This window comes from Macaca fascicularis, chromosome 6 (assembly GCF_037993035.2).
Source record: "Macaca fascicularis isolate 582-1 chromosome 6, T2T-MFA8v1.1".
In the NCBI taxonomy this organism is placed as follows: Eukaryota; Metazoa; Chordata; class Mammalia; order Primates; family Cercopithecidae; genus Macaca; species Macaca fascicularis.
In genome coordinates, this window is record NC_088380.1 from 179,224,418 (window position 1) to 179,248,436 (window position 24,019).

At 49.8% G+C, this 24,019-nt stretch overlaps 1 protein-coding gene across 2 annotated transcripts in view; it reads right to left on the reverse strand.

Moving 5' to 3' along the window:
- Nucleotides 1–24,019, reverse strand: part of SH3PXD2B (SH3 and PX domains 2B) — a 119,551-nt gene that overhangs the window by 80,906 nt on the left and 14,626 nt on the right. For both annotated transcript variants that reach the window (XM_005558530.4, XM_045394511.2), the window contains exon 2: nt 5,519–5,599. In XM_005558530.4, the coding sequence (XP_005558587.3) occupies nt 5,519–5,599 (81 nt within the window). The remainder of the gene's footprint in view (nt 1–5,518; nt 5,600–24,019) is intronic.

A 24,019-nucleotide genomic window follows, 5' to 3' on the forward strand; every position in this document is an offset into this window, starting at 1 on the left:
TCTGGGCTTAAGTGCTCTGTCTGCCTCAGCCTCCCGAAGTGGTGGGATTATAGGTGTGAGCCATCACACTCGGTGACTGTGAGTCTCTTCCCACAAGGGAACCTGGGTCATGCTCCAACTCCTGAGTGGCCTCTCTGGAGACTGTTTTCTCTGCCTGAATGTCCTGCCCCCGTTGGAGGGGGCATGTTGTTTTCTATCACCGACAGGCTATTTCCATGATGTCCTCCAGGGAATCTACCACCACTCTGTTAGTCTCCATGCATTGGCAGGACACTGATTCTACTTTCAGTCTCCAGGCTGGTCCTGGTCTGGTCATGTGACCCAAGATGAGCCAATGAGACTTTTGCTTTAACTGTTGGCGTGTTCTCTCTTTCCCCGAAGTCACTGTGCTGATCTGTGGGATGCAGCCTGGAGCTGTGGCTGCCACCAGCTGGACACCATCTGGCCTGGACACAAAGCCAAGAAGTGAAGAAAGCCAAGTCCTCATTGATGGTGTGGCGCCTAGATCCAGCCACACCTGAAGCCAATTTCCTTAGACTTCTCGGTTATATTCAGCTAATCAATGCTCTGTTTGAATAATCCACGGGGCTTCTGTCATTTGTACCTAAAAGAGTTCTGATGAAAACAAGATCTCATGGCCAGTGAGTGGCAGAATGTGGATCAATGCCCAGCCCTATCTAATCCCAAAGCCCAGGATCTTCACCACTCTATTAACTGGCATCAGCTCCTCCTCTAATCTTTATGCCAATTCCTAGCAGCACCCATGCCCATCAATAATCCTAACAGCTGACATTTGCTTGGTGCTTGAAAACTTAGAAACTGCTCTGGCACTCACTATCCCTTTTACACTGAGATATACTTCACATACCATAGAAGTCACCCTTTTAAAGTGTACAATGCAGTAGCTTTCAGTATATTCATAAGGTTATGCCTCCATGACCACTAAATCATTCTAGAACATCTTCATCACCGCTAAAAGGTACCCAGTACCCATTAGCAGTATCTCCCCGTTTTCCCCTAGCCTCTGGCAGCCACGAACCTGCTTTCTGTCCATGAATTTGCCTCTTTTGGACACAGATGATAAGTTTTAACTCACGAGAACCTTGTGAAGCAGCCACTACAGAGAGGAGCCCCAGAAAGCAGATAAGCTAAAAGTGTAGATACTGGCGTCGCCTGCCCAGCTTCCAATCTGAGCTCTGAGGCTCACTAGCTGTGTGACTTTGGGCAAACAACTTAACCTCTCTGACCCTGGGTTTCTTCATTTGCGTAATTGGATAAGCTTGTCTGGAGGACTGAACGAGTCACTATGTCTAGATGTTTAGCAGGATAGGGCCCACATTCAGTGCTCCAGAAATGCCAGCTGTTCCTATTGTTTTCACCCCATGTCACCAATGAGGGCTCTCAGGCACAGAGGGGTTAAGGGGTGTGCCCAAGGCCACACAGCTGGAGCGTGGCTGGGCCCCAGGTCTCCTGACTGAGTTCTCTGCTTTTTCCATTACGCCACACTGGCCTTGCTGCTCCTCCACCAAGGCTCGGCTCTCCCCACACTGTTTGGGCCAAGTTACTTGTGAAAAAACCAAGGCTGCTTGCCAGACAGGAGGGAGGGGAGGGTGGAATCATGAAATCATCTAACTCCAGGGTGTTGCAGGCCCGCAAGGGCTGGTGTGATCCTGCCCTAACCTCTTTCAGCTTTCCCTGCTGGGGTGTGTGTGGGGGAGGAGGAGGCCGGTTCCACGATGCTTCCAGGATAAGCAGGACCCTCTGGAATTCCATGACTTTCCCACTCCAGCCACCCATCTGGGACTCTGAGCCTGGATGAAGTCCTGCCTTAGACAACTTTGTTACAGGAGGGAATACTGACGCGACAACCCCCCCGTTATTACCGATTATGCTGAGCATGGAGGAAAACCTGACTTTTAAGTTCTGGTAGAAATAAGAAAGTTGAGTTGAAACAGGAGAGTGGAAGGAGCATTGGCTTTGGGCCAGGAAGACCCGTGATCAAACCCTGGCTCAAGCATTCCCAAAGGATATCAGCTTGGGCAAGTCACACCTGTGCAGAGGGACCGCTGCCAGCTAACGCGCTTAGTGAGCCAGGTGTGTCCTGCTTACCTGGCATAATAAATGCACAAGGAAGGCACTTTCAATCCTACTATGCAGATGAGGAGACTGAGGCTCAGAAACATATAGTGGTGACCCCAAGCTAAGCTCTGAACAGGCAGAGCTGAGATTTGCATCCAGGTCTGCCTGACTGAAAGCCAAGGTCTTAAGCCATAGGCTACGCTGGAATAGGGAACTCAGAGAACCCCGTCCACCTTGCACAGGGCCTGGCCGCGTGCCTCGACATGTCAGCAATGAACAACATTTGCATAAGCATTTCCAGGGCCCCCTTGCCACTTCGCTTCTCATCAAATCTCTTCCAGATGACTCCATGTCCCCACCTCCCCGGCAACAGCTGACAGGCTTGGCGGTGAACTATGATCCAGGGTCCTTAGGATAATCAGATTCTCCCTTCTGGAGACTGGAATCGGCATCCAGAAACTCTAGTGCTTTGACAACAGGGAAGAACACTGCAACTCCGGGCGGAAGGTGCTCACTGGGGGATGCTCTTAGGGGATGTGGGCCAGTGGGTAGCTGGAGGAAGTGGTCCAGAACAGGCTCCATGGGAGATCCTGAGGCCACAAGGACAGATGGCCTGGGTTCCTGGCTCCTGTGAGGCTGGTTGTATTTTCTGCTCTAGGTTTCAGGGAACACACCTGCCTCTTCCCATATATCCAACCCCATCCCTCTCTTTGTGCCTAAGCTAGCTGAGTGGGCTTTGCTCAGTGGATGTAAATAATTCCTAGGATAACAATCATGTGTTATTGTTCCCTACCTCCTCTTCTGCTCCTCGGAGGTGCGAGGCAGGCAAGAGGCCTCTGAAAGCAATATACAGGTAGCCCTCCCTATCTAGACCCTCACTGCACGAAAAGTCAGTCTAGCAACGTGCAAACATGTTTACCTAACACTCACTCTTTGAAGACCTACTACAGTGAATCTGCATAAATCACCACAGATCCGGGTAAAGAATGTGGAGGGTCCTCCATTTGTATCTCGTTCATTCTCAGCCAGGACTGTGCCTCCTGCCCATGGCATCAAAAGATGCTGGGCGTTATCACCACTGTGATCCTCCCTTCCTCTCCCCCAGGGTTTAGATCTTTCTTCCCCTGCCCCAGTGCTCGCTCCTGTCAAGTTCACTTTAGATGGTATCTTAGCATGTTTTAACATACAGCTGCTTTGTTTCTTTACATTCTGTTTGCTGCAGAGCAGAAGCAATAATATAATTTGTTTATGATTCTGTTTGATATTGTTGCATACTGAACATAAAACATCATTAATGAATTCATTACATTTTAAATAGGTAACTGGTGTCTCACTTGTTTTACATTATGCAATGACTCTTGGCAGTTCGTTATGTAGGCGTTTCGGGAAACCACTTAGGAACACATTATTTCCCCTCCCCCTGCAAAATAATGAAACACAAGCTCTGAAAATTGTCTATTCGACCCTGTCAGGAGCAAATTAGGTCAGAATAATGAAGGATGCCAACCTTCTGAGAGAACCTGTGTGAAAAAAGACAGGATGATGTACAAAGGCCAGAGGCAGTCTTCTGACCGCCAGGAAATGTCGACTTTACCGCTGACTTTACTGCGGATCGCAGCAGTTTGTGAAACTTCCTCTCTCCAGGTGTCAGTCTCCGCCCTTATTGACTTCTGAGGTGGAGCAGGGACCCCGGCAAGCCCATTGGCTGGCACATTTCTCACTCATATTGATTGGCACCAAGTTGAGCCTATGACACACAATAATGTGTTTGCTGGGATTTCTGACAAGTGACTTTTACCCTTTCCTGCTGGGTGTGAGCCCAGAGCTGTCGTATCAATGTGCAATCGTGTGGGATCCAAGGATAAAGCCAACACCATGGAAGTAGGAATTGGAATGAAAGGAAGAAGCCAGATCAGGTGACACCAAAAAACCCCTGGATTAAGATGTGCTTCAAACCTGGGAGATATATTCTCCTAGGACGTTCAGTTACACCCAGCAAAAAACCTCCTTGAGCCAGCTTGAGTTGGGTTTCTGTCACTTGCAACAGAAGCATTCTGACTGAAAAGAAGACTGTCATGTCAGGATGGAGACTCATGTTGGCCTGAGAGGTGACAAGGCCCCTTACCAGGAGGCTGGGAGAAGATATATGTTCAGAAAGCCGGGCAAGTGCCCAACATCTCCTGAAGGTTTTCTAAAGAACTCCATTACATCCTACGAGGAGGAACCATGACTACCTCTCACACGTGCTCTGTTACTCGCCATTAGTGACAGCAAGAAGAAACTACTGACCCATTGTTTAGACTTGTTTAACCCTAGTGGGGATGGGCTTATACCGAGCTGTTCACATTCTGTCTGGCTCCCTGTAAGGCTGGTGGTATTCATGGTGTTCGTCATTCATTCATTCATTCACCAAACACTGACTGGACACATACTGTGTGTTAGGCCTTGAATAAATTATTAAGAACAGAGAGGAAGAGAAAGATGTGGTTCCGGCCCACGGTAGTCACAGCCTAGGTGGGAACACAGACAAGCAGACAGCTTCAATACAGAAAGATGCACAGAGCTGTAGGGGCACAGAATGGGTGGCCCTCACTGGCCAGGGAACAAAGTCAGGCAAGACTTCCCAGGCAGTGAGAGTCCTGAAGGGCAGAAGGGGTTACCAGAGCCATGAGTGAACCAGGAAGGCACAGGAGTGTGTGGGGAGGGCAAAGGCGTGTGGGGAGGGCAAAGGCCTGCGGGGAGAGGCCAAGGTGAGGCAGGAGATGCAGGTCTGTCTTTGGAGCTGAATGGCCCAAAAGTCTAGACACACTCAACAAACCCAGCTCACCAGCAAACATGATTATCATCTAAAACTTAAGTTCAAACACTGCACGCCAAAGCCATTTGGAAATGATTTGCAGACAACCCTCCATTCTAGAGCAGCCAACAGGTACCCTTTCTCTTAAGGGGAAATATGAAATATCAAAACATAAAGCAACAAAGCACATTATTTGTGTCTCAAAAGTAATGGATGTCAGGTTTTCTTTATTTTTTTTAGATGCAGTTTTGCTCTTGTTGCCCAGGCTGGAATACAATGGCACAATCTTGGCTCACCGCAACCTCTGCCTCCTGGGTTCAAGCAATTCTCCTGCCTCAGCCTCCTGAGTAGCTGGGATTACAGGCACCCATCACCACACCTGGCTAATGTTTGTATTTTTAACAGAGACGGGGTTTCACCATGTTGGCCGGGCTGGTCTCAAACTCCTAACCTCAAGTGATCCACCCACCTCGGCCTCCCAAAGTGCTGGGATTATAGGCATGAACCATCGCGCCCAGCCATGGATGTCATTTTTAAGTCTGGGAAATTAAAAAAAATTTTGGACTCTAAAGTTGTAGTGGACTGTAAGTCCAATTAAACTCCTTCCCATCCTGCAGCTCACCAGAGACCTCAAATCCTTACCTGGAGGTCAAAGAACTTGCTGTAGCGCCGGTAGATGGCCTCGGTGGAGCCACTGGACCATGTGACCCGGATGATGTAGACCTGCGGGAATAACAGACGAGATGGGTGTTAACATAACACCAGAAGTGGCCTCCCAATCTCTGGGACCCAGGGGGAGCACAAGACTAAGAGTCAGAATGACGTGGGTTTCAGCCTTAGCTCTGCCAATGACTGGCAATGGACAAGTCACTTGCTGTAAGCCTCAACTCCCTCCTCAATAAAATGGGTGTAATAACCCCCAACAGAGTTGTGCAAAGGATGAATGACATCAAGTATGGGGATGCACTGGCACCGCGTCAGCTCAGGAGAAGCTGCTATTTTCAGCATTGCCAGGATTCCTCGCTACCCGCTCAATTCAGTGAGCTACAGGCTGACTATCTTGCCAGTCATTCCTAAAGCCTTGACTTTCATCAGGAGAAGTCACGAAGACGTGCAGCTCTTGGCCATCTTATATTTTCCATGGGTCAGCCCATCATGCTGTCTCCACCAACGAGGACCTGGGCCAAGTTATTTTTTCCCTGAGTCCCAGTTTCTCCTGCGAATGGGGCTAACGGCACCTGCTTCCTCTGCCTCCCAGGATAGATGTGAGGCGCTGAGGAAATTAAGGATGAAGGATCATTTTATAAACCACTGGGCTGTGCTTCCAACCTGTGTCACACGTCACGGCACACACAGAAAACAATACATTGATAACAAATCTGGGCAAACTGAGGTGACTATTAGAGGTCAGAGGCACCTGGCTGGGGCCTTTGGTGGCCCTGGACACACCAGGTAGACCCTTAAGGGCTAAGGGATCAGCACATCTGTGACCTATTCCTGGACTGTATAAACTATCTGTTGCTATAGGGTAGTTGTGACAATTAAAATACATGCATACGTGAAAGCTGTTTGGAAAGAGAGAAATGTCATAGAAACACAAGGCGCTCAGTGCTGTTAGAGACCCTGGGGTTTCACAGGCAGGGTCCCTGTGTCCTCCACGAGCTGAGGGTTAGCAGGAGACACAATGCATACATAAGCGAATATGACTGACTCCTGGGATGCTCCTTCCCCACCTTCAGCTCACCCCCATGCATACAGAAGGTGGGAGGGGTACATTCTCCATTCATGGTGATTGGTTGAAGGAAGAACATGTGACTTGAGCTGGGCCAATCAGAGACAGCAGGAGTCTGCCCTGGGACTTTTTGTTTTTTCTGAGACGGAGTCTAGCTCTGTTGCCCATGCTGGAGTGCGATGGCACGATCTCGGCTCACTGCCTCCTGGGTTCAAGAGATTCTCGTGCTTTAGCCTCCCGAGTAGCTGGGATTACAGGCGAGCGCCACCGTGCCCAGCTTATTTTTGTATTTTTAGTAGAGACGGGGGTTTCGTCATGTTACTCAGGCTGGTCTTGAACTGCTGACCTCAAGTGATCTGCCTGCGTCAGCCTCCCAAAGTGTTGGGATGCTTGAGCCACCGCGCCTGCCCCGCCCTGGGACTTTTGCTCCAACTCTGGAGAAAGCCAAGCTCTTCTCCTGAGGTTGCCAGGCTGTCAGGATGTGGAGCTGCTGGGGGCCACCTATCCTCACCGGGGGTGCGGGGGAGCCTGCCTGAGAAAGGAGCCACTATGCCGATGACAGTCTAAGCTTACATCCAGCTCTGCCTGAAGCGAAATGTATTCCTGGACTATCCAGTTTCCTGGGCCAATAATTACGTCTTGGGCCACATCCACTCTCTTGAATAACTTTTGCAGCCAGTTCAAGTTTGGTTTCTTTTTTTTTTTTTTTTTTTTTTTTGAGACGGAGTCTCGCTCTGTCGCCCAGGCTGGAGTGCAGTGGCGCGATCTCGGCTCACTGCAAGCTCCGCCTCCCGGGTTTACGCCATTCTCCTGCCTCAGCCTCCCGAGTAGCTGGGACTACAGGCGCCCGCCACCTCGCCCGGCTAATTTTTTTGTATTTTTAGTAGAGACGGGGTTTCATTGTGTTAGCCAGGATGGTCTCGATCTCCTGACCTCGTGATCCGCCCGTCTCGGCCTCCCAAAGTGCTGGGATTACAGGCTTGAGCCACCCCGCCCGGCCTCAAGTTTGGTTTCTGACCCACGTAATCCAGTCCAGGTTGATACCGGAAGGGGGCAGGAGAGAGATTTCTGAAGCCTGGAGCCACCACAGTGTAACTGACGGTCACGTAGGATTTTAGACAGCAGGAGAGGAAGGCAGCAGCTGCGGGTAGAGGGGAATGAGGGTGGAACAAAGACCAGCTCAGGATGAAGCCGCACTGTGCCTGGCAGCGGTTTCCATAGTGGTTTTAGCCAGAGTCTCTTTTCAAATGAGTTCTTAGGAGAATATTCACATTCCAAACAGAAGATGGAACAACTTTAGGGGCTATTCACACCAGTGTGAACATCATTGACTTATAGGAGAAGGTTCTTCAGGTGAGAAGAGATGAAAAATGTTAAGATAAATCAGGACAGATCGGAGGTGACCTTGAATGCCAAGCTAAGGAGTTTACCTGGCATGGCCTCGCCAAACCCAATACAGATTATATTTCAAAACATGGCAGAGATGGGGGAGCTTGGGCTCTAGAGTCAAGAAGCTCTGAGCTCACACAATTTCCTAACTCCTGGAGCCTCAGCTTTCTTATTGGGTAAAATGCGGTCATCAAGCCTACAGAGTTGTGATGAGCACAAGAGGAAAAGCTCTGAGCACTTTGCCAGGAAGAGAGAAAATGTTCATGAAGTCTCAGCACCTTGCTCTCAGACTGCCCAGTACCTACCCCATCCCTGCTCATAAAAACAGGCTCCTTTGACACCAAGGATTTGGGCATCCAGCCCATGCTTCTTCCCTGTCTGTGCTCCCTGTTCCTAGGTAACTCACGGAGGCACGGAAGAGGCCACGGCATCCTTTAGGAGGTAAGGGTCAGTCATCATCTCAGAAAGGCGACTTTGTGATGTGAAAAAACCCTGAGCAGTCGTGGTGAGTTTTACTTAAAAAGAATACTTCAAATGTGTTTCTCAGCTTTCCACCCTGCTTCACCAAGACTCCAGCATGGAGATTTTGAATGGTTTACATTCATTCACTTATTCACTCTTCAACATCTATTAAGCACTGACTGCATGCCAGGCCCTCTGCTAGGGGCTAAGATACTATGGGGAGCAAGGCAGACCCAGACCCTGCCCTTGTTAAGTGGAGAGACGGGCAATAAACCAGCAAACCTGCCAACATGCTGGGCAAGACCTCAAAGTCTGCATGAGGGTGGTAGATGTGGGGGTCTTGGAAGGGAAGGCCTATCTGAGGAGGCAACCTTTGAACTGAGATCTGAAGGGTGAGGAGCTGGTTGAGAGCTGAGGAAAGGGTGTGCAGGCAAAAAGAAAAGTGGGAACGAACATGCGGCAGCAGGAAAATGCTTGCCTGTGTGTGTGAGGAACAGGAGACTATGACAGCCGACAGCGCTGCGGGAGGAAGGGGCTGAGTGGGGGAGGAGGCAGCAGCTGATGACGAGGGGCTTGCAGGCTACAGAGAAGCGTCTGGATTTCATTCTATTGAAGAGTTTGAAGGGGTGGGGGAGGCGTGTGACAGGATCCAGGGTACTGTTTAAAAATATCCATGCGTATCCCTCCAGCTGCTGTGTGGAAATGGCTTGAAGAGGGGCAGGGACACCAGTAAGGCACCTTTTGCACTACTGACAGGAAGTTAGAGCTGGAGGGGACCACAGAATGCAGCTCATTAAAGGGCCGCACCTGCCAGATGGGTAAACTGAGGGCCAGAAAGGGAAAATACCGTATCAAAGGTCCCCGCCTCCGGGGATGCTTAAGCAAGATTTGAATGACTGTCAAGGACACTGCCAACGGGGATTAAAAAACAAAGAAAAATTGTCAAAGAATGGATTTTTTTCTTAAAACCAACAAAAAGCACACTCCCATAAATGGAAAAAAAAATTCTGCTTACACACTTCATCCTTGATCTCTTGTTTACAATTTTTAAAGTTCTGAACATACAGTACAAGGATTCTGCAGCAAGCCTAATTGGTTTATTGGAATCAACCCCTGAACACAACGTGATGCCTGCATTTTTAGGCAGAGACCTAATTTTTTAATGAGAGCTGTCCTAGTGCAGGGCTTTGTCCCCATCCTGGGTTTGGGGGCTGGTGAGAGAGCACGCACCCTGGGTCACAGAGCCAGCTCTGCTGCTGGAGAAACTCGCTAGGCACTCACCTCTCTGGCCACCCACCCTTCTATCTAAAATGAGGACAATAATCTCCCTTGAGGGGTAAGCCACAATAGCTAACAGAGATGGGGCCAACGCCTGGCACGCACGAAGAGTGCAACGTTAAGCTTCCCCTCACAGTGGTCATCCCATGTTCCTGCTTGTCTGGTACCTTCCCCTCCTTTTTGTAACAGAATGCCGATTGCCCACGGGGAATCTCTCTTCTGGTCTTCAAGATGGGAGTGGACATGCCTCCCTCCCAGGCCCAGCCAACCACAGCCCTGCTGATGAATGATGGTTCAGGGATGGGCGCATGACGGATGAGACCAAATTCCACGACTTTCGATGGCACTCTCAGGGAAGAGACCATTTTGCCTGCTCAGTGTTTGCTGGGAGAACCTACACCAGGAATTTCCCATGGAAAGCGCCTGTCACACAGAAGAAAGCAGAGCCAGAGGGAGAGAGGAGGGCTCAGACCCCGTGGCAACATTTGAACCCCTGGATCCAGCCTGAATCCAGGACATTTCCCAGATGCAAGCCAAAACAGTCCTTTTCTTGTTCACACCAGTTTGATTTGGTGTCTGTTACGTGCAACCAGTGCAATCCTAACACACTAGACCTTTGCTTTTTTATATCCCCAACCCAGGTAATACTTAGTGGCTTGGCGCTAAGGAATTAAAGACTTCCTCATCATAGCAGTATTCACAAGAGCCCAAAGATGGAAACAACCCAAGTGTCCATTGGTGGATGCATGCATAAATAAAATGTGGTTTAGACATGAAATGGGCCATTATTCAGCTCTGCAAAGAAAGAAAATTTGGACACATGCTACCCTATGAATGAACCTTAAGGATATTAGGCTCTGTGAAATAAGCCAGTCACAATAGAACAAATACTGTATGATTACAAGAGGTGCCTGCAGTAGTCAAACTCATAGACAGAAAGGAGAATGGTGGCTGCCAGAATGGGTAGAATGGGGAGTGGTTACTTTTCATTGTTTTGAGATGAGGTCTTGCTGTGTCACCCAGGGTGGAGTATGGTGGTGTGATCATAGCTCACATAGCTCACTGCAACCTCAAATTCCTGGGCTCAAGAGATCCTCCCACCTCAGCCTCGCAAGTAGCTGGGACTACAGACATGTGCCATTATGCCTGATTAATTTTATTATCATGATTTTTTGTAGAGACAGGGTCTCGCTTTGTTGCCTAGGCTGGTATCGAACTCCTGGCTCAAGTGATCTTCCCGTCCTGGTATCCCAAAGTACTAGGATTACAGCCGTGAGCCACCGGGCCTGGCTGGGAGTTGTTTAATGGGTGCAGAGTTTCAGTCTAGGGAGAGGAAAAAAGTTCTGGCGATAGATGGTGGTGATGGTTGCATAACAGTGTGAGTGTACTTAATGCCACTGAACTGTACGCTAGGAAATGGCTGACACGTTAAGTTTTATGTTAAACGTGTTACCACAATATAAAACAAACTTTTTTTTTTTTTTTAAGATGGAGTATTGCTCTGTCACCCAGGCTGGAGTGCAGTGGGGTGATCTTGGCTCACTGCAACCTCCACCTCCCGGGTTCAAGCAATTCTCCTGCCTCAGCCTCCCGAGTAGCTGGGATTCCAGTCGCCTGCCACCACGCCCAGCTAATTTTTTGTATTTTCAGTAGAGAGGGGGGGTTTCACCATCTTAGCCAGGCTTATCTTGAACTCCTGACCTCATGATCCACCCACCTCAGCCTCCCAAAGTGCTGGGATTACAGGCATGAGCCACCGCACCCGGCCAAAGAAACAATTTTTTAAAGCCGATTTCCTGCAGAGATTTACATACTCCATGTCACGTGCCCTGGATATGACACTAAAACTTACTCAACGGCACAGCCTTCAAAACATGAGCCTCACATCTGAGAAACAACTTCTATGCAGAATATATTTCTTGAACTCTTGGTTGTAAGGAAACAACCAACCGGATTACAAGATGGACAAAAGACTTGAAGAGACACTTCATCCAAGAGGACTTACGGAGGGCAAGGAAGCACATGAAATATGGTCACTGCCACTAGCGAGGCAAACTGAAACCAGGAGGAGATGCCATTACTCATCTATCAGAATGGCTAAGATGAAAAAATAGTGACAATAACAAGTGCTGATGAAAATGCACAGCAACTGGAACCCTCAGTGGGCGCTGAACCAGCGGGTGAAATGCTGTTGAACAGGACACCCACGTGGTATCAAAGTATAACCCGATGATTACTTTCCCAGCCAGGGGAAAAATGTGTAACTCTACAACTGTAACCAGGTGACCAAACCTAGCCTCATGGACAGAGGGACACTCCAGTCACTGTGTAGCCCTTGAGGTGATGCAATATGAAGTATACACAATCTGCTGTTGGTATTGCTGCCAACAATGTTTAACTTGAGCTCAAGCTCTTGACCTAGGTTCTAATTTACAAGAAATACAGGAGGCAGAGGAACAAGATAAACGACATCATAAGGAAGCAGAAAGATCTGGAATGGGGAATGTTCTACAAGTCAACTAGCAGGGCACAGCTCAGATGCTACTGCCTCCAGAAAGCCCTCTGTGACTGCTCCCTGCCCACCAGTATGAGGTCAGGTGCCCCTGCTATAGGTCTCCTTAGCACCCACTTTCCCATCACAAAGCCAATTAACTCTTTACTGAAATTGCTCAAGTGTCTGATTTCCTGCTGGGTTCTAAGTTTCACGCGAGCAAGGACCTGGCCTGTCTTGTTAACGGACTGCTGTATGCCCAGCACTGGGCAGGGTGGAAAAATCTATGCTTCGTGAATAAATGGGGAAGAAAATAAGATGCCAGGAGGCCAAGCCCTCACAGAGAGGAGCGCCTCTCCTCTGCAGGCCTTTGGTCTGTAGAAAGGGACCCTGGCCATGTTGCTGAGGTGGTCCTGCCCCTTTGCTTTTCCTCTCGGACCCCTGTGCTGCTTCACCACAATCTGCAAACACCCCCACCCCTTGGGAGCAACATGTTTTAGGGAGCAGCTGGGACTCCTTCCCTCTGCTCAAGGAACAAGGAAGCACAGAAACCACAACTGGGGTTAGAGGGTCACAGAGGTTTCCTTCTGTTCCCAGACAGGATTTGAGCCGGAATCATCCACCCTTTAAATCTGTTCTTACACAATCTCAGCAGCAGGGCCTGTGTAATCTAACCAAGTCCAGACTCTCCAACCCGATTGCAAACCCAGTTTCACCAGGAACAGAAGTCCTGGGTTTCCTCACTTCCTCTAAGTTAGTGAGAAGCCAAACTGGTGGTGAAGGGAGGGTGGGAGGCATTGGGGTGGGGTGTGCTGAGCCAGGATCCTTTTGCAGGGGTGGGTAGATGGCTGAGCTTGGTCTCTTCCAAATCCCCGAGCCAGCAGGCCACGCTAACACTTCCCATGTTTTCCTAGCAAGGGACGGAGGCTCAGAAGTAGAGTGCCTACAGTCACACAGCTATGACGTGCAGAGTAAGAACTCTAACCTAGGTCACCTCTAATCCTGCCACGCCGTGCCCCAGCTTGGCTGCAGCTGGAGCGTGGGCCAGCAGGGAGATGTCTGCTCACCCTCCTAACTGTCAGAGTGACCAACAGATCGTCCTACTGTTCTGCAAGGTTGTGGAGTTCTAGGGTTACAATGGCCTGGATTTATATCCTGCTTCCTTCTCAACTAGATTTGTGCTCTTGGGAAAGTGGCTTAACCCCCATGACTCAGTTTCCTCATTTGTAAAAAATGAGGTCTGCACTACTACTAACTGCAAAGTTGGGGTGAGGATGAAATGAGAACATGCACGTAGATTCTTTCGCTCAGTGCCTGGATATGGTAAATGTTCCATAAAGAGAAACTGTCAGCAGTAGCATCATTGTGAGCAGAGGGTCACAAAAGTGAGGGAACCCTTGTCCCTGCTCCTTCTCCCTACAAATGAACTTTCCACAGCCCGTCCCACCTCTCTCCATCCCACACCCATCTCCCTGGGCTCTGACCTCTCCACCTGTCCTTTCTGTTCTCTGGGTCCCACAGGGGTGCAGGGGAATAGCCTCCATAGTCCTGGGAACACAGGCCCACCGTGCCTGAGCTCAGGGCACAGGTTTCTCAGCTGCCAGAGAGTCAGGACTCTGTCCCTCCCCATGGGTACCTGTGGGGAAGGCCCTGACACCCCACCCACCCCGGGCCTCAGTCTGAATGGAAGGGAGCCATTATCTGGCCCAAATGCCAACTGCCACACACTCAAGAATCTGACTGGTGCCCGGGCTTCATCTTCCCTGGTTTTCCTCCTCCACTTAGGGTTGAGAACTCTCCCAGGTCAGCCTGACCTTGCCAGGAGCTGACATTGGGAGGAACAGTGACACAGCTCATGGATGGTGTTAGGTGTTTTGTGGCCTGGGCCAGAATAACCCTCTTCCTCTGAGGACCAACCTGTCCCAGGGCCTCCAAAAGCCACTTTTCTTAAACTTGACCACTTTGAAAAGGCAGGAAAGAAAACCAAACCCCTGGCCAATGTCCCACTTGAGAAGTAACCACCTGTTCTTTTTTTTTTTTTGAGATGGAGTCTCGTTCTGTCACTCAGGCTGAAGTGCAGTGGTGCGATCTCGGCTCAATGCAACCTCCACATCCCGGGTTCAAGAGATTTTCGTTCTTCAGCCTCCCAGGTAGCTGGGATTACAGGTGCCCATCACCACTCCTGGCTAATTTTTGTATTTTTAATAGAGACAGGGTTTCACCATGTTCCCAAGGCTGGTCTTGAACTTCTGGTCTCAGATGACCCACCCGCCTCGGCCTCCCAAAGTGCTGGGATTATAGGCTTGAGCCACCGTGCCCAGGCTGTAACCACCTGTTCTGCCTAACCCCCATGGCCACAGCTGATTGGCCCATGGATAGAGTCACGTGATCCAAGCCCGGCCAATCAGGTTTTTTCTTTCTCAGAAATCTGGGATCAGCCCTGAGCAAGCAAGCTCCATCCAGTAGAGCTGCAACCCGGAGCCATGCTCCAAACACTAGGTCTGCAGAGAGGATAAGTGAAGGAGAGGTGTCAGGAGAGGAGCGACGGGGAGAGCCTGACTTGGCTTCAGGCAGTACTCCAGTTCCTACTTCCCAGGCCTGCCAGCCCACCGGAGGCTCTCTATGACGCACAACAGGGGCTGGGCCTTTCAGCTAATTCCACTTTTGGCATGATGAGGGTTTTTGTGCAACTAAAACAATTCCATGAATTACAGGGGAAAAGTTCAGGCATTATCTTAGGTAAAAAGAACAAGCTAAAACAATGTAATCTCAATCTCAAAAAAATTCTGTAATGATATCAACTGTATATAAATGCGTGTGGGTGTTTATATACACAGACACCCATTGCACACACACACCGTTGATACTTATTGTTTGTGGTAGTTATGTTCTGTAAAGTCACCGAGAACACTGATTTAGCAAATACCCTAGGAGAAATACAGGGTTAGGGTCTTTCGAGCCTATGTTTTGTTTTTGTCAAGTGATCAATACATAACTTTGTTGCATGTGTGTTTCTGTTTAAAGATACCTTATTTACGCTGGGCGCAGTGGCTTGTAATCCTAGATTATGCCTGTAGTCCTAGCACTTTGGGAGGCCGAGGCGAGCGGATCACCTGAGGTCAGGGGTTCGAGACCAGTCTGGCCAACATGGTGAAACGCCATCTCTACTAAAAATACAAAAATCACCCAGGCGTGTGGGCGCCTGTAATCCCAGCTACTGGAGAGGCTGGGGCAGAAGAATCACTTGAACCTGGGAGGCGGAGGTTGTACTGACCCAACATTGTGCTATTGCACTCCAGCCTGGACAACAGAGACTCCGTCTCAACCAACCAACCAACCAACCTTATTTAATATGCATGGTTAATTCATCAACGTTGAACTCACAGTTAACAGCACTACAATTCGTGCCTGAATGAAGCTTCTCCATAGGCACATCACAGCCATCTTGTGTTTAGGCTGACCAGACAGCATGTCAGCACGGCATTTGTGGGCCATACTAAACAGCAAAATCAACAAAAAGCACAAAAATGTACAAATGCAGCACTCATAGACTAGGACACGGATTCTTGTTAAGAGTATGGGAGCTGAAACGAGGGGGGAGTGTTGCTCATTCAACCTCAGCTGGGAACGTGCATGTTGGGTGACTCAAATTTTTCACTGCTCTGCACCTACCCATGTCCGAAAATGCCCACAAAAGTGCTTCGAGTATTGCTTTTGAGTTACAAATAAATTTTAGCAAGTAGGCAAATTCGCAAACACGAAATCTATGAATAATGAGGATTGACTGGCTGGGCGTGGTCCACCTGTAATCCCAGCATTTTGGGAGGCTGAGGCAGGCGGATCACCTGAGGTTAGGAGTTCAAGACCAGCCTGGCCAACATGGTGAAACCCCATCTCTACTAATAATACAAAAATTAGCCAGGCATTGTGGTGCATGCCTGTAATTCCAGCTACTTGGGAGGCTGAGAGAGAAGAATCACTTGAATCCGGGAGGTGGAGATTGCAGTGAGCTGAGGTCATGCTTTGTACTCCAGCCTGGTCAACAAGAGCGAAACTCTGTCTCAAAAAAAAAAAAAAAAAAAAAAAGGGCAGGAGGCAGGGAAGAAATTTTTTTTTTTTTTTTTTTTTTTTTTTTTTTTTTTGAGACGGAGTCTCTCGCTCTGTAGCCCAGGCTGGAGTGCAGTGGCCGGATCTCAGCTCACTGCAAGCTCCGCCTCCCGGGTTCACGCCATTCTCCGGCCTCAGCCTCCCGAGTAGCTGGGACTACAGGCGCCCGCCACCTCGCCCGGCTATTTTTTTTTGTATTTCTTAGTAGAGACGGGGTTTCACCGTGTTAGCCAGGATGGTCTCGATCTCCTGGCCTCGTGATCCGCCCATCTCGGCCTCCCAAAGTGCTGGGATTACAGGCTTGAGCCACCGCGCCCGGCCTTTTTTTTTTTTTTTTTTTTGGGACGGAGTCTCGCTCTGTCGCCGGGGCTGGAGTGCAGTGGCCGGATCTCAGCTCACTGCAAGCTCCGCCTCCCGGGTTTGCGCCATTCTCCTGCCTCAGCCTCCTGAGTAGCTGGGACTACAGGCGCCCGCCACCTCGCCCGGCTAGTTTTTTGTATTTTTTTAGTAGAGACGGGGTTTCACCATGTTAGCCAGGATGGTCTCGATCTCCTGACCTCGTGATCTGCCCGTCTCAGCCTCCCAAAGTGCTGGGATTACAGGCTTGAGCCACCGCGCCCGGCTGCGGGGAGGAATTGACTGTACCATATCTAAATATGCGTTTATGAGCTTGTATACACACACACACACACACACACACAGTTACGCACCACCTAACATTTTCCAGTGATGGACAGCATATACAACAGTGGTTCCATAAGATTATAACACAGTATTTCTATAAAACCTTTTCTATGTAACACATGGCAAGTATTTGTATATTCTACTCAAATACCATTGTGTTACAATTGCCTACAGTATTCAGTACAGTAACACAGTGTACAGGTTTTTAGGCCAGGAGCCATAAGCTATACCACAGAGCATAGGTGTGTAGTAGACACACCTATCTAGGTTTGCATAAGTACGCACTATGATATTCACATGATGAAACCGCCTAGCAACACATTTCTCAGAACTATCCCTGTCGTTAAATGACACATGACCATGCATATATATGTCAGTGGTTCGCTCTGGGGTGGTATGAATATGGGGGACTTTAACAATTCTGTTCTTGATGCTTGTATTTTCCAGATTTTTAAAACTTTATTTTCTTTTATAATCAGAAAAAAAGATGTCACTTTCTAGGAGCACTGAAAGAAACCTGTCTGTGGGGGCACTTTCTTGTCTTGAACCCCAGGCCAACATCTTCTCCGTTACCCTGGCTCAGTCCTAGGGCCATCAAGGAGCCCCTGCCGGGTGCCAGCCCAGCTGATGGCGCAGGGATGCCCGGGGTGGGGGTGGGAGGACACTGGCTCGCCAGCCATGGAGCCAGCAGATGGGCCCCAACCGGAACTTACTATGGGAGTGAGGTTAAGTCCTTGACCTCTTACAGCCTCTCTGTTCTCTGAAAAACAGAGATAAAGTCCATCCCACCTTGCAGGCTAAGCTCTCCAGAAATGGAACGATCTCTAGAAAGGAATCCATGTTGTCGGAATCTCTGCTCATGGGACTTGAGGGCAAACGTTTACTGAATGTTGCCCAACCCTTCACCTCCTCGCGGGGTCTAACTCCACTCTAAGGGGATGGGGACTCCCCGTGTCCAGAGGGCCCCCATTAAGCATGCAGGAATTTGGCCCCGTTTCCAAGCAGTGACAGCCAAGAGGTCAGCTCTTCCATGAATAAAGTGCTAACATTCAACAGCAGAGTAGACTGACTACAGTTAACAACAGCGTATTGTGTATTTCAAAATAGCTAGAAGAGAGGACTTGAAATGCTCTCAACACATAGAAATGACAAATATTTGAGGGGACGGACACCCCAAATGCCCTGACTTGATCATTACACACTCTATGCATGCAACAAAATATCATAAATGTCCCATGAAAATGGACAAACATTATATATCAATAAAATATAAAAAGATTTAAGCCAGTATCAAGCTTAGAGGCTCTTGAAAAACAACAGGGCCAGGCTATCAACAGGCCAAGATACCTCTGCAAGCCCCCGGCACCCCTGGGTTAGCTGACATCCTCATCCTTGCCGACCCACTGGCCCAGATCTCTGCACAGGGCTGTAGCTCTTGGAAAGGCCCCAGAACTCCATTGATACGCTGTCTCCAGGGTAAGCTGATGTGAAACAGCTGCCGCCTGCTTCCCCTGCCTCCGGAGCTCTGTGAGCTCCTAAGTTTTCACCACTTGAACTGGAAAACAAGGTAAAAAGTGCTGGGATGACAGACGTGAGCCACCGCACCCAGCAGGTCTCCTTTCTTAAAGAAGGAACAGAAGACCTCAGAACAGGCGACACTAGCCAGGAAGAACTTAACACATTGATTTTTCTCTTTCTTTTGAATTTCATTTCCTTCTATTTTTAGCAAGTGCTACTCCTGGTTTTCCCCAGGTATAGTAGACAGCTAAAATTTCCATTTAAAAGTAATTTAAGTAAAAATGTGAGTCAATTTGAAGAATAATACCGTATTAGGAATATAGACTGTAGGGAGCTTGTGGATATGTCAAAAATTATGATGGTGCTGGTAAGATTGAGAAAGAGGATGGTCCTGTGTCAGTGGAATTCCTTGCCATTCTCACTGTATCTGGAGGTGTTTGTTTGAGACAGGGTGTTGCTCCCTCTGTCATCCAGGTTGGAGTACAGTGGTGTAATCACAGCAGCCTCGAATTCCCAGGCTCAAGCGATTCTCCAGCCTCAGTCTCCAGAGTAGGTGGAATTACAGGCATGCACCACCATGCCTGGCTAATAAAAAATTTTTTTTGTAGAGATGGGATCTCAGTATGCTGACCAGGGTGGTCTAGAACTCCTTGCCTCAAGCGATCTACCTGCCTCAGCCTCCCAAAGTGCGGAATTATAGGTGCGAGCCACCACACACAGCCAAGTTTTGTTTTTTTTATAGATCAACAGCTATAACCTTTCTGAATTCAGAGCCCTCTCCTGGCTCTACAAGGCTGGTGGATAGCCAGGAACAAATTGGGTGACTGAAGACAACATCTCAAGAGAAGGCACAAATGGGGCCGGGGCTGTTTCCTTGCAGGGGCTGTTAGAAAGGGGCATCCGCGAGACAGAACTCTGTGGTCCATTAGCAATGTCTGCCAGGGGCAGGGGCTGAGGGCTAGTGAGACGGGCGCTACCTACTTAGCATCCCTGGTCTAGATCAATCCCTCCATTTTACAAATGAAGATAGGGAGGTGCTGGCTGAGAGGTGCAGTGACTTGCTTAGGGTTATACTCTCAGCTGTGGACTCTTTCTGCTTCCATGACAGTGTCTGAATTTCTTTGCAAGTTCCTTGTGCCCCTCTGGGCCTCTTGCATAAGAGACTTACCCAGAGAGCTTTAATCTGGAGGGCTCTTAGAAGTGACTCAGGCCAGCAGTGAAACCGGCCTCCAAGAAGCCCCAGGATCCTGGAGAGGCCCTGTGGGTGGCCTTTTGGGCCGTCCACCCTAGTTTCCATAGCGCAGTGCCACTTTTGGCTCTTCTGTATACGTTACAGGTATAACCCAGCAGCCTGCAGCCAAATCACCACCAGAACTGCCTCTATAAAGGGCCTCGGCTCCTTCACTGGCCACAGCCCTATTCTGCCTGCTTCAGGCAGACAACAAAGGGTTCCAGGCCTTTAAAGCATTTGAAAACCCTCTTCTAGACTATCCTTTGTTCTATAGTTAGGGATATGAGGCCAGAGGGGAAAGGGACTTGCCCAAGGCCACGTAGCCAGCAGGAAGCAAAGCTGGAACCAGAAGCCAGGGCTATCATCTGGAGGTGCTGAGAATGCGGGCCCTCTGTTCCAGACTGCTGTTTCTCATACCTACGAAACAGTAGAAGCCTGCGGAGATGAAGGGAGCAAATATGCTGTCTCTCATGCAGTACACAGAGGAGCTAGGGCTTCCCGCTCACCAGCCACACAGCTTCTGCAGCAGGCCATTAGGCCATGATTGCTAAAGCCATCCTGCTCTGCAGCCAGAGCAAGCTTAAATGCCAAAGCACATGCAGCTCTGGGCTCGAGGAGCAGTGCTGGCGTCAAGATCCAGGCGAACTCATTTCCCGCAGAGAAGGGTTCAGGACTATGTCTGAGGGTTCCTAGGAATCCACAGACCCCAGTTTCAGAAGGCAGCTGTAAGAGGGGCTTCTGAATGAAGCTCCCACACTGGTTGGGTTCCCAGGTGGCAGATCCTAGGAAGAGCTTGGGAGTTAGTGACTGGCTGGGTTGCAGATGGCTTGCTCTGGGAACATGCTGTCTTGGTCACACAGGCCTAAGGTGGATAAGTATGGTCCTTGTAGGTGCCGGGGGAGGGAAAGAAACAAGGGCAAGGGAGAGATGGAGAGCGAGGAGAGGGCAGAGCGGTCGGAGGGAGCTCCATGGGCTTGACTAACAGGAAACCTGACTCCGCCATTCTTCGTGGAGACCCTGGGTTCCCTTTGGTTCTGGTCTGTTGACTGTCCCTAGCTTTGTGCCCAACATCTGGCCTATACAGGTCAGCACCCCCAACCTCTTTTTGGAACTGTAGCACCCAAAGTTTGTTTGATTTCCCAACACCCCACAGCAGCATCACCACCAGAAGTGCTGAAGGGGGAGAGGAGGAAACTGAGGCACAGAGCCATGCTGCGCCTAAGGTCGAGAGGCTGGGAAGTGGGTGACATGAGATCCATTCCCAGCCCTGCCAGCCTCCAAAGCCTCTTCACTTTCTTCTCCCAGCATCCCAAGGCCTTGGGTCTCCTGGCCCCAGGCCAGAGCTTTCCGATCTCCACATGAGCGCCAGGAATCACCAAGCTCAGACTCTGCAGCAAGTGACACACTGGAGGTGGCTGGCTGCCAATATTTTTTGCCCCCAATTTTTTCAATTAAGTGAATGCTTGGATGAGGGCCCAAATACAAGTGCTTGTGGTGTCTCGTGTCAGATGAGACGCTCTAGCTTCGGGGCTGTGTTCCTACTGTGCTGTGTCCACAGAGCACGCAGCGAAGGCTCCGGTGGCTGGTGGAGCTGAGGGCTCTGCTTATCCCTGTGTGCACAGGTGTGCCAAATGGGGACATGGGGGTAGGAGTAGGGGGAGAGGAGCAGCCTCCAAAGTGGGAATCTGATCTCTCTCCCGCTGCCTCAAACTCTTCAGCTCATTCATTCATTCATTCATTCGGCATATACACAGAGACCTACTGTGCACCAGGCTCTGCCAGAAGGGCCTCGAGCGAGAAAGAAAACACACCACACAGGCACAACGTGGGGCTTAGGAGCCTCTGCAGCCTGCCCCTTCTCTGCTCCAGCCTGGCTGGCTTTCTCTTGCCTCCGGGGCTTAATGCCTGCCACTGCCTCTGGCGGAACATTTCCTCTCCCTTCCCTGCTCAGCTACTCTTCACTTCTCCAGCATCAGCCTAGAAGTCACCTCTCCTTGGAAGCCTTCCTGGACACCCCAAGTCTCAGTTTAGCTCCCATTCTCTGAGTTCCCACAGGGCTAGGGCCACCTTCTCTCAGAGCCTGTTCTTCTAGGGGTCCTGGTCTGTTTGCATTACTGTACCCCTATTATCCTGGGGGCCCTCAGGGGCAGGGCCGGGTTTGTCTATTCACCATGGTCCCCCCAGTGCCTGGCGACAATGAGCTCTCAGGAAATGTCTGGTAAAAGAGACAAAAAGCCGAAACAGGGCCACACAGTCAAAAACCAAGGTGACCTCACTCAAGGCTCTGTGTGTCCAGAGAGTAACAATGCTCGTGAAATAGCTGAATGAACAGCTCTATTGCCAAGGGTACCAGAAACAAAGCTGGCTTTGTCACAGAGGGAACGCAGGCATGGGACCCAACCCAAAAAGAGAAGTTCACATTCCACCCCAGGGTTTCTCCGAAGAGGTAATGGCGAAAAACAGGATACCAGGAACAATTTAAACTCCAGGGGGAATGTCTCATCCCATTGCATTTCAGAGACAGGAAAGCTGAGGGAGTTCTTTGGGGTGTTGGAATTGTTCTGTAGTGGAGGTTACAGGAACCTACACATCATAAGATGCTACATCAAAAAAACAAATTTTACTGTGTTAAACCACAAAAGAGAATTTTACAGCATCCACGTAAACTAAAAAATTAAAAATAACAATCACTCTTTAATGTCATTAAAAACAACAACAAAAAACAAAAGACGGCCGGGCGTGGTGGTTCACGCCTGTAATCCAGCACTTTGGGAGGCCGAGGTGGGCAGATCACCTGAGGTCGGGAGTTCAAGACCAGCCTGACCAATATGGTGAAACCCTGTCTCTACTAAAAATACAAAAATTAGCCGGCCTGTGGTGGTGCGCGCCTGTAGTCCCAGCTACTCAGGAGGCTGAGGCAGGAGAATCACTTGAACCCGGGAGGTGGAGGTTGCAGTGAGCCAAGATCGTGCCACTGCACTCCAGCCTGGGCCACAGAAACAGAAAAAACAGAAAAAAAAAAACAAAAACGAAAAAAAAGAAAAAAAAAAAAACCCCACAGGCATTGGCTTTAGAATACCCGACTATGAATCTTGCCTCTATAGCCTGACGCTGCTGTGACTTTGCAAGTCACCTCACAGCTCTCAGCTTCCATTTCTTCACACCTGGAAAATGGAGAGAACAGTACCTACTTTATAGGGTTGGCTGAGGGCTAAAGGCGCTAATGCGTGTCAGGTGCTTGGCACACCATCCGCTCACAGACAGCTTCCAGGGCCATCACTAAAAATCCATTACAGAGATTAAACACTGGAGGCTCCAAGCAACTGAGTAACCATCTTCCTTGGGCCTACTCAAATCTTGCAAAGTGAGATGTTAAGAGGAAAAGTCGGGAATGTCAAGCTGCAAAAACCAGGTATGTGCGCATGTGCGCACACCCACACCCACACCCACACACACGCGCACACACACACACAGAGCTGCCCGCCCTCTGGGCTCCCCTAACTGATGGAATCTTATCCAGCGGCATGGGCAGCAGGAACTATTTCCAGGGCTGGCCAGGCCAGGCACCTCCACTCTTGCCGACTGAGACACTGGGCTGGTGGAAACACTCCCGGCCCAGGCGTGCGGCTCCAGCCCAGGCCTCTGGCTGCCAGCTCACGCACTGCTACTCGCACACATCTGGCGCGAGGCGGCGTGGGGAACTTTCCAATGGCAAGCAGAGGTGCTGGCAGCTGGAGCCCAGGCTCAGCCGGAACCAACCTGAAGGTTGGCTTTCTAGGAAAGTCTCCAGGGCAAGCACTTAGGGCTTGTTGAGATCTCCAAGGCTGCCAGGCCTCAGAGGAGCCTGGGCAATGAAGGAAACAGACCTGGGTGAAATATTTCAAGTGAGGGCCTCTCTCGTGTTGACAGAGCTGTCCAGAGTGAATGGAGCCGCCAACAAGAGCACCCACTATGCACAAGGCAGTAGCATCAAAGCTGTCTTCAAGGACCACGTGGTCGAGATGGCAAAACAGCAATCCTGCACGTCCTCCTACACAATCACCTGCCTGGGTTTCTGCCACCCCACCCCGCATCCCCCAGGTCTGGCCTCCTGCCTCCAGCAGCCATGTTGGCCCTGCCTCGATGGGGCTGTGGGCAAGGGCAGGACCTGGGGATGCTGTGCCTGGATTCAGAGTCTGGGTGCTGGGACTTGCATTTAATAAGCAGGTAGGAGAGTTCAGGGAGAACATCCCCAAAGTGCAGAAGGAGAAC